A 9334-nucleotide genomic window follows, 5' to 3' on the forward strand; every position below is an offset into this window, starting at 1 on the left:
AATCACCAAGGGAGCCCCATTTGTAGATTTTTTTTGATGATGGCCATTTTGACCAGTGTTGAGGTGATGACCTCACTGTAGTTGTGATTTGCATTTCTCTAGTAATGAGCAATGGAGAAGGCAATGGCACCCCACTCCAGTATTCTTGCTTGGAAAATCCCATGGACGGAGGAGCCTGTTAGGCTGTAATCCATGGGGTCGCTAAGAGTTGGACACGACTGAGCGACTTCACTTTCACTTTTCACTTTCATGTATTGGAGAAGAAAATGGCAACCCACTCCAGTGTTCTTGCCTGGAGAATCCCAGGGACGGGGGAGCCTGGCGGGCTGCCGTCTATGGGGTCGCACAGAGTTGGAAACGACTGAAGTGACTTAGCATATGTATCTGTATTTATGGTGCAGTCTGCCCAGTTATATGATGTCATATTAGGGAGACCAAGACTGCTTGCTTCACCTCCCTTTATCTGGTACATGAGTTTATCTTTTCCCTTTCTAACTACGATCCTGAAGCTTCTGGATTTTATTTGGTTTGAATAGTTTGCCAGTTGTTGCCTGAATTCCTACTTAGACATTTAGAATACGTATGCGTGTGCATAAGTTGCTTCACTCATATCCTACTCTTTGTGACCCTATGGACTATAGCCCTCCAGGCTTCTCTGTCCATGGGATTCTCCAGGCAAGAATACTGGAGTGAATTGCCACACCCTCCTTCAGGTGATCTTCCGAACCCAGGGATCAAACCCACGGCTCCTGCAGCTCCTGCACTGCAGGCAGATTCTTTACTGCTGAGCCACCAGGGAAGCCCTAGAGTACATAGGCTGAGTATAAATGTCATAGATCAGAAGGGGCCTGCTTCTTTGACATTCCCTAGATCCTGCCTTGAACTGCCATTTGGTCATTAATTCCACATTCTAGTCATCTACACAAATCTTAAAGGTATCACATCTTCTGTGTTTGTTTTAAAGCGACCAGTGAAGACTATAAGCTCCTGGAAAATATGAATAAACTAACCAGCCTGAAGTATCTTGAAATGAAAGATATTGCTATAAACATTAGTAGAAACTTAAAGGACTTAAACCAGAAGTGTAAGTAATAATTTTACAATTAAACATATTTGTTTGTATTTAATGTTCATTTGTGCTTGAGGGAGTGGAGAAGGGAAAGGAACATGGTCTCTGTCCTCAGGTAGCTCATTTTCTAAAAGTGAATTACAAAGTTAAAGTGAATTTTTTCCACTCTGAGGATTAGTGTGCTTTGGTGGTACAGTTATTTCTGCTTCTGAATCTTGAGTTGATCCATTTATTTCCAGAAAAATGGGGCAGAGGAAAGGTGGCCAGATTCTAGGGAATTAACAATGAAATCCGTAAAGGACTACTTTATAAACAGAAAACCATAACATATATAATCATAATATGCTGCTTTAGTTGGCAGAATATATTTTCCTATTGACTTATATTTGTGTTCCCTGTCTATAGGGCTCTCCTTCTTGGTCTGGGAGTACCTAAGAAACTGAGTCAGTAATGGAAAGATTGCTTGAGGAGCAAGGAATTTCAAAGAGACGAAAACTAGTAGATGAGAGAGACTTAACTTTGTTTAGGTCACCGGTCATACCTGATCAGCTAGCTACTGTCTTCTAAGGCATGTGCCCTGCCAGTGATCAGAATCATGTCACCCCACCTACTCTGTCTTAGGCAGAGCTGACCAGACACTAGCATGCTTACTTTCCACCTTTTTCTACATTCCTTGTTGATGCTGTATAAACCCTGGTCTGTCTTTGTTTTCAAAGATGCTGGACTGCAGCCTTATCTGGATCAGATCAACATAATTGAGGAGCAAGTAGCAGCTCTTGAGCAGGCAGCCTACAAGTTGGATGCATATTCAAAAAAACTGGGTAACCATTTTTATTTGTTTTGATTTGATAAGAGCACCCTCCTCCCAGTATGACCATATGATAGTTAACATTTATGGTATGCCTACAGTGATCTATTTTAATCTTCACAAAACCTCTGGAGAGTAACTTTTTATGACTAGTAGTAATAAAATAACATTTCCTGAGTGCTTAATAACATATCAGGCACTGTTCTTAATATTTTGTGCCTATCATTTTTTTTAATCCTTTGATCTCTGAGGTAAGTACATGATTTTTAGCCCCATTCTATTGAAGAGGAAGCTGTGGTTGAAGGAGTTATAACTGGCTTAAGGACAGCAGAGTTGCACAGTGAAAGTGCTTAAGGACACAAAGTTAGTATATAGAAGAGCTGTATTCCAAACTATGATTGATTTCAAAGCTCAGGCATTTAATTGTGGTTCAGCAGGCTGAAGCATCTTTAATAATGTAGATGCACATCTCAGAAATAGAGTAGGCAGTCCAATCAAGGCTTTCTTAAGGGGTTACTTTTCCTTTAAGGAAGAAACTGGTACTAGTGTTGATGCCTTGCTACCTGACTCTGGCTCTTATATCCATGATTAAAAATAACACAGTTGTTAAAAAAAAAACGTTGTTTTTACTCTAGATATAATTTACATGTTATTTTTGATCATTGACAGTTGTTGACTACTTGAAGCGATTGGTTTGTAGCAGACTGAGATTTGACATGGGTGGTAGTTAACATTGTCCACAATTAAATTTACTAAATGGTGACTGTGAACTTTAGAAAGCATTGTGCCAGATGCTTACAGGGTTTTAAAGAAAGGGGGAATCTATAACATTAAGGGGTTTACTTGATGGTCTTTTAAATTCCTGTATCTTTCAAAATTGTTTTCCTAGTGTGTATGAAGGATAGGAATAAGAAAATAAAAGGAGAAATGTACTTGAGATTTCAGTCTGGCTCTTAGAGGGTGCCTGGGACAGAGCCTGGAGGGGCAAGTGCTTCCTATGCTTTTCTAAGGCTCCTGGTGGCTCCAGTGCTAATACGTTTGCTTAACCCTGGTAGAGTGTCTGAGCAGGTGCTGTTGACAGGGCTAGAATGTAGGGAACTCATTTTAGATTCTTGGTTATGTGTATGGATATTTGACTCCTTAAGTTGAGCACACTGATTATATTTGGACATATATCCAAATATCTGTCGTAGCTAATAATGATAGTTAGCATTTATGGTGTACCCGTAATTTGGATACAATTTGGACAGCTACAAGGACTGAAGTTAATAGATATTTTTTAAAATATAATAGACATTTTTGAATTTGCCTGGAAATGCTAACTAAAGAGTATCTTTGTAAGAGCTGATTTTGTTTTTTTAATGTTTTAATTTTTGGCCACATTGCACAGGCATGTGGGATCTTAGTTCCCCGACCAGGGATCAAGCCTGCGCCCTCTGCATTGGGAGGTGAAATCTTAATTACTGGACCACGGGGGAAGTCTTTTTTATTTTTTTCTTTCTTTCTCCCTCTCTCTCTTTTTTTATAAGAGCCCATTTTAAAAGATATAACTCTTCCTCTCCCTCTCCCCACTGCAGAAGCCAAGTACAAGAAGCTGGAGAAGCGATGAAAAACAACTGTGGGGACAAAGTCTTTTTTAATGTGGAAAGAATGTTTTATAAGACCTGAATCTTCAGGTTGATGAATTGTGAAAACTCCTCAAAAGGCAACTACGCTGGTCGTCCCAGAAACATCGCAACATTGGAGTAAACTGGAGAACTGTGGCTATCCCTGGAGGAACTTCTTTTGAGGCAGAATCCTCAGAAACTCAACACTTATAACTCCTTACCTTTTACTTGAATGCTTCATCATCCATTCAGGACAAAGAGTTTCTCAAAGTTCAGATAAACCTGGGCCTGCCAGTAGAATCAAATGAGAGGACCTCTTTTCCCTGGTAGCAGTTGATTACTGTATTATTTTCTTAAATGGTTGGTTTTTGAGTTACTGTGTAAAAGGTGGTTTTTGTCTGTCAAGGATGTAATGTATTGCTAACAAGATTCTAAATTAAAAAAGGAAAACAAAGCAGTCTTGTTCTTGTCAGTTTATTACCTTGTGAATGTCAGTAATTTACTTTTCCATACATTGCAAATAACAGAAAATCTTAAAACTGTCTCAGGCCAAGTCTTCTAGACTGAACAGAAACAGTGGAAGGAGTGTCGTTGCGATAGCTTGGTGTATGTGATGGGCCCCTCCTGTCTCCTCTTTATGAGTCAGATGGCTAGAGACGGATGACACTTGGCATGTGTGCTCACTTTTGGAAATATAACAGGATGTGTGTATGTTAGGTGGGGAGGTGGGGCTGCCACCCAGGCTACTCAATAAGTAAAGCATTTTATAAAATATCTTCCTACTTGTGTCTGCAGCGTCAGGGGAGCTTCCGCGAACCTGGCTGTATTCTTTTCAGACTACAGACATCAGAGGGTACTAACTAACCAGTCTGGAAGACAGTCAGTCATATCCAGAGTGGGGTATCAGCAGTTACGAAGGTGCCTGAGGTCCCCAATTCCATTTCCAAAAGAGTTCTTAACTCTGTAATTTCCCACCATTTAAGTTCCAGAAGTCTTCCATGATTCTCTGCTTCTCTGAACCGTTGCTGTGGTCTCTTCTCATCTTAACTATGCCTCTAACCTGTAGTCTATGCTGCTGGCAGATCAGTCTTTCTAAAATGTAAACTGGCCATATTACTCCTGCTTGGAATTGTCTTATGACTTCTCATGGTGTCTTTGAAAAAGCCAGACTCTTTTTTTTTTTTTTTAAACTTAGAAACCAACATTTTAATAAGTATTTCGTATTACTTTTGTGTTTCTGAGGAAGTAGTCAAATGTAATTCCCTTTGGTTCTTTATTAAACTTTTTGTAACTTTTTCATATAAGATTCGAAGCATTTGGCCAGATACACACCCTGACACAAACTCGCATTTTGAAATTGGTATCAATATATAGAGGCAACAACATCCCCAATTCTATTCAGGGTTCTCCTAAGGTAAAGTTGAAAATACCATAGTTTTAATCTTTCATTCTATTAATGTATTACATTTATTGATTTGTGTGTGTTGAACCATCTTTGTGGGCTTCCCTGATAGCCCAGTTGGTAAAGAATCCACCTGCAATGCAGGAGACCCTGGTTCAATTCTTGGGTCGGGAAGATCCACTGGAGAAGGGATAGGCTACCCACTCCAGTATTCTTGGGCTTCCCTTGTGGCTCACCTGATAAAGAATCCGCGTGCAATGCAGGAGACCTGGGTTTGATCCCTGGGTTGGGAAGATCCCCTGGAGAAGGGAAAGGCTACCCACTCCAGTATTCTGGCCTGGAGAATTCCATGGACTGGGTCGCAAAGAGTCAAACAACTGAGCGACTTTCACAACAACCATCTTTGTATCCCAGGGATAAATCTCATTTGATCATGTGTATGAGTCTTAATGTGCTATTGAATTTGGTTTGCTAGTATTTTATTAAGAAGCTTTACGTCTATATTCATCAAGGATATTGGCCTGCTGTTTTTTTGTAGTATCCTAATCTGGCTTTGGTATCAGGGTAATGCTCACCTCATGAGTTTAGGAGTGTTTCCTCTTCAGATTTTTGGGAAGAGTTTGAGAAAGATTGGCATTACTTCTTTGTTTAGTAGAATTCACCAGTGAAACCATCTGATCCTGGGCTTTTCTTTGTTGGGAGATTTTGATTACTGATTCAAAATCTTTATCCTTTATTGATTTGTTCAGATTTTTCCATTTCTTCCTGACTCAATCTTGGTAAGTCATATGTTTCTAGGAATTTATCCATTTTTTCAGGTTGTCCAATTTGTTGGCAGATAATTGCTTATACAGTCTTTGTATTTCAGTAGACATCCTCTTTCATTAACTTTATTTATTTGAGACCTATCTCTTTTTGTCTTGGTTAGCCCAGCTAAAGCTTTGTCAGTTTTGTTTATCTTTCCCAAAACCAACTTAATTTCATTGATCTTTTTTATTGTTGTCCTGCTCTTTATTTCATTTATTTCTACTGTATTTTTCCTGCTTTCTGCTAACCTTGGGCTTAATTTGTTTTTCTTTTTCTAGTTCCTTAAGGTGTAATGTTAGGCTTTTTGAGATCTCTCTTTTTTCTTGATATAGGCATTTATAGCTGTAAACTTCCCTCTTATTTTGCAACATCCATAAATTTTGGTATGTTGTGTTTCCAGTTTCATGTTTCATCTGATTTTCCTTTTGATTTCTGTTTTTGTTCTTTCGTTGTTCAAGAGTATGCTTTTCATGCATTTGTGAATTTCCAATTTTTCTCCTGTTACTGGATTCTAGTTTTGTGACATTGTATTTAGAAAAGATACTTGATATAGTTTCTATCTTTTTGAATTTGTTGAGACTTGCAGCCAAATACATGATCTAGCTTGGAGAATGTTCATGTGCAGTTGGCAAGAATGTGTTTTCTAAATCCATATTTCTTAGCATGCATACAAGGCCCCTATTTCATTCCTTTTTTAAATTTTACTTCCCATTACTCTGAGACTTAACACTGTTTTCAGCTGTTATGAGCTACCTTAAATTCCCATGGAGGAGTTGTCTTTTTTTTTTTTTTTCTTTCATAAACTTTCTACTTTACAACAGATTTAGATTTGCTGGAAAGTTGTAAAGGTAACACAGAATTCCATACACCTAAATTAAAAACAACAAAAAAAAGGATAACAGAATTTCATGGTTGAGCTTTCACATCTCAACCGTGTTTCCTCTTCCTGAAATGATTACCTGCCCATGCTTGACAAACTTCTCTTATTTAAGATTCAGTCTTGATTTTCACTCCTGGGCTATGCTGTATTGCGCCAAAAGTAGAAAAAACATGTTAGTGTGCCAGCGATACATCGATGTTTATGAGGCAGGTAATCTGATTTTTTCAAAAAAAAACATTGTAGGAGTTGTGAGGAAAATCAGAGTTTTTGTTGTTCTTTAAGTTTTAGTTAATTTTGAATTGCTTAGGTTGCCTTTGATGAGTCTTCCATGCACCTCAGTTATTAGGAACCCTTGTTTCCATTTCACTAAACACTGTTGTCTCCAACCAGTAAGATTGAATTCTCAAAAAAAAAAAAAAAAAAGTCATTATCATGAAAAACAAAACTAAAAAGGTAGGTAGGCTATTGTGGATTAAAGGAGATGAGAGAGCTGAATCCAGGTGTGAAATGTGATTGGATCATGAATGAAAACAAAAGTATAAAATTTGGGAGGACACAAGAACTTTAAATGTGTGTTAGGTGGATAATTTTGAATTAAGGTTAATTTTCTTAGGTGTGCTAATGGTGTTATGGTTTTGTAGGAGAGTGTCCTTCTTCCAGACATTCCAGCTGGATTTTTGAACTGTGGTGTTTGAGAAGACCCTTGAGAGTCCCTTAGACTGCAAGGAGATCCAACCAGCCCATCCTAAAGGAAATCAGTCTTGAATACTCATTGGAAGAACTGATGCTGAAGCTGAAACTCCAATACTTTGGCCACCTGACGTGAAGAACTGACTTGTTGGAAAAGACTGATGCTGGGAAAGATTGAAGGCGGGAGGATAAGGGGATAACAAAGGATGAGATGGCTGGATGGCATCACTGACTCAGTGGACATGAGTTTGAATAAACTCTGGGAGTTGGTGATGGACAGGGAGGCCTGGCATACTGCAGTCCATGGTGTCACAAAGAGCTGGACTCGACTGAGCGACTGAACTGAACTGTCCTTCTTGAGAAATACATGCTGAAGTATTCTGCTGTCTTCAATTTACTTTCAAATGACTCTGGGAATAAAAGTATTAATACTAAGCACCTTGAAGGAAGAAGAGGAAGGGAGGAGTAAATTTGGCAACTTGTTGACACATGAATCTAGGGGATGGCCATTGTTCTTTCAACTTTTTGATAGGTTTAAAACTTCCAACTCATCTCACATGCTAGTAAAGTAATGCTCAAAATTCTCCAAGCCAGACTTCAGCAGTACATGAACCATGAACTTCGAGATGTTCAAGCTGGTTTTAGAAAAGGCAGAGGAACCAGAGATCAAATTGCCAACATCCTCTGGATCATCGAAAAAGCAAGAGAGTTCCAGAAAAACATATATTTCTGCTTTATTGACTATGCCAAAGCCTTTGACTATGTAGATCACAATAAACTGTGGAAAAGTCTTCAAGAGATGGGAATATCAGACCACCTGACCTGCCTCTTGAGAAACCTATATGCAGGTCAGGAAGCAACAGTTAGAACTGGACATGGAACAACAGAATGGTTCCAAATAGGAAAAGGAGTACATCAAGGCTGTATATTGTTACCCTCTTTATTTAGCTTATATGCAGAGTACATCATGAGAAACGCTGGGCTGGAAGAAGCACAAGCCTGGAATCAAGATTGCTGGGAGAAATATCAATAACCTCAGATATGCAGATGACACCACCCTTATGGCAGAAATTGAAGAGGAACTAAAAAGCCTCTTGATGTATATTTTTTAGATTAGTTGTGTGTCAGTTGCTTCATTTGCTATTATTTTCTCCCATTCTGAAGGCTGTCTTTTCACCTTGCTAATAGTTTCCTTTGATGTGCAGAAGCTTTTAAGGTTAATTAGGTCCCATTTGTTTATTTTTTATTTTATTTCCAATATTCTGGGAGGTGGGTCATAGAGGATCCTGCTGTGATGTATGTCAGAGAGTGTTTTGCCTCTGTTCTCCTCTAGGAGTTTTATAGTTTCTGATCTTACGTTGAGATCTTTAATCCATTTTGAGTTTATTTTTGTGTATGGTGTTAGAAAGTGTTCTAGTTTCATTCTTTTACAAGTAGTTGACCAGTTTTCCCAGCACCACTTGTTAAAGAGATTGTCTTTAATCCATTGTATATTCTTGCCTCCTTTGTCAAAGATAAGGTGTCCATATGTGCGTGGATTTATCTCTGGGCTTTCTATTTTATTCCATTGATCTATATTTCTGTCTTTGTGCCAGTACCATACTGTCTTGATAACTGTGGCTTTGTAGTAGAGCCTGAAGACAGATAGGTTGATTCCTCCAGTTCCATTCTTCTTTCTCAAGATCGCTTTGGCTATTCGAGGTTTTTTGTATTTCCATACAAGTTGTGAAATTATTTGTTCTAGCTCTGTGAAGAATACTGTTGGTAGCTTGATAGGGATTGCATTGAATCTATAAATTGCTTTGGGTAGTATACTCATTTTCACTATATTGATTCTTCCAATCCATGAACATGGTATATTTCTCCATCTATTAGTGTCCTCTTTGATTTCTTTCACCAGTGTTTTATAGTTTTCTATATATAGGTCTTTAGTTTCTTTAGGTAGATATATTCCTAAGTATTTTATTCTTTCCATTGCAATGGTGAATGGAATTGTTTCCTTAATTTCTCTGTTTTCTCATTATTAGTGTATAGGAATGCAAGGGATTTCTGTGTGTTGATTTTATATCCT

The 9334-nt window shown here is 38.4% G+C and overlaps 1 protein-coding gene across 1 annotated transcript in view; it reads left to right on the forward strand.

Annotated features, from left to right (window-relative positions):
- The window catches only part of BLOC1S2 (biogenesis of lysosomal organelles complex-1, subunit 2), a 9698-nt gene extending 5760 nt beyond the window's left edge, over positions 1-3938 (forward strand). Inside the window, exons 3-5 of the mRNA XM_010859528.1 lie at positions 965-1084; positions 1786-1890; positions 3455-3938. Coding sequence (XP_010857830.1) covers positions 965-1084; positions 1786-1890; positions 3455-3486 — 257 coding nt within the window. The 3' untranslated portion in view covers positions 3487-3938. The remainder of the gene's footprint in view (positions 1-964; positions 1085-1785; positions 1891-3454) is intronic.
- The last annotated feature ends 5396 nt before the right edge of the window (positions 3939-9334 follow it).

Source organism: Bison bison, unplaced genomic scaffold (assembly GCF_000754665.1).
Source record: "Bison bison bison isolate TAMUID 2011002044 unplaced genomic scaffold, Bison_UMD1.0 scf7180017864456, whole genome shotgun sequence".
NCBI lineage: Eukaryota > Metazoa > Chordata > Mammalia > Artiodactyla > Bovidae > Bison > Bison bison.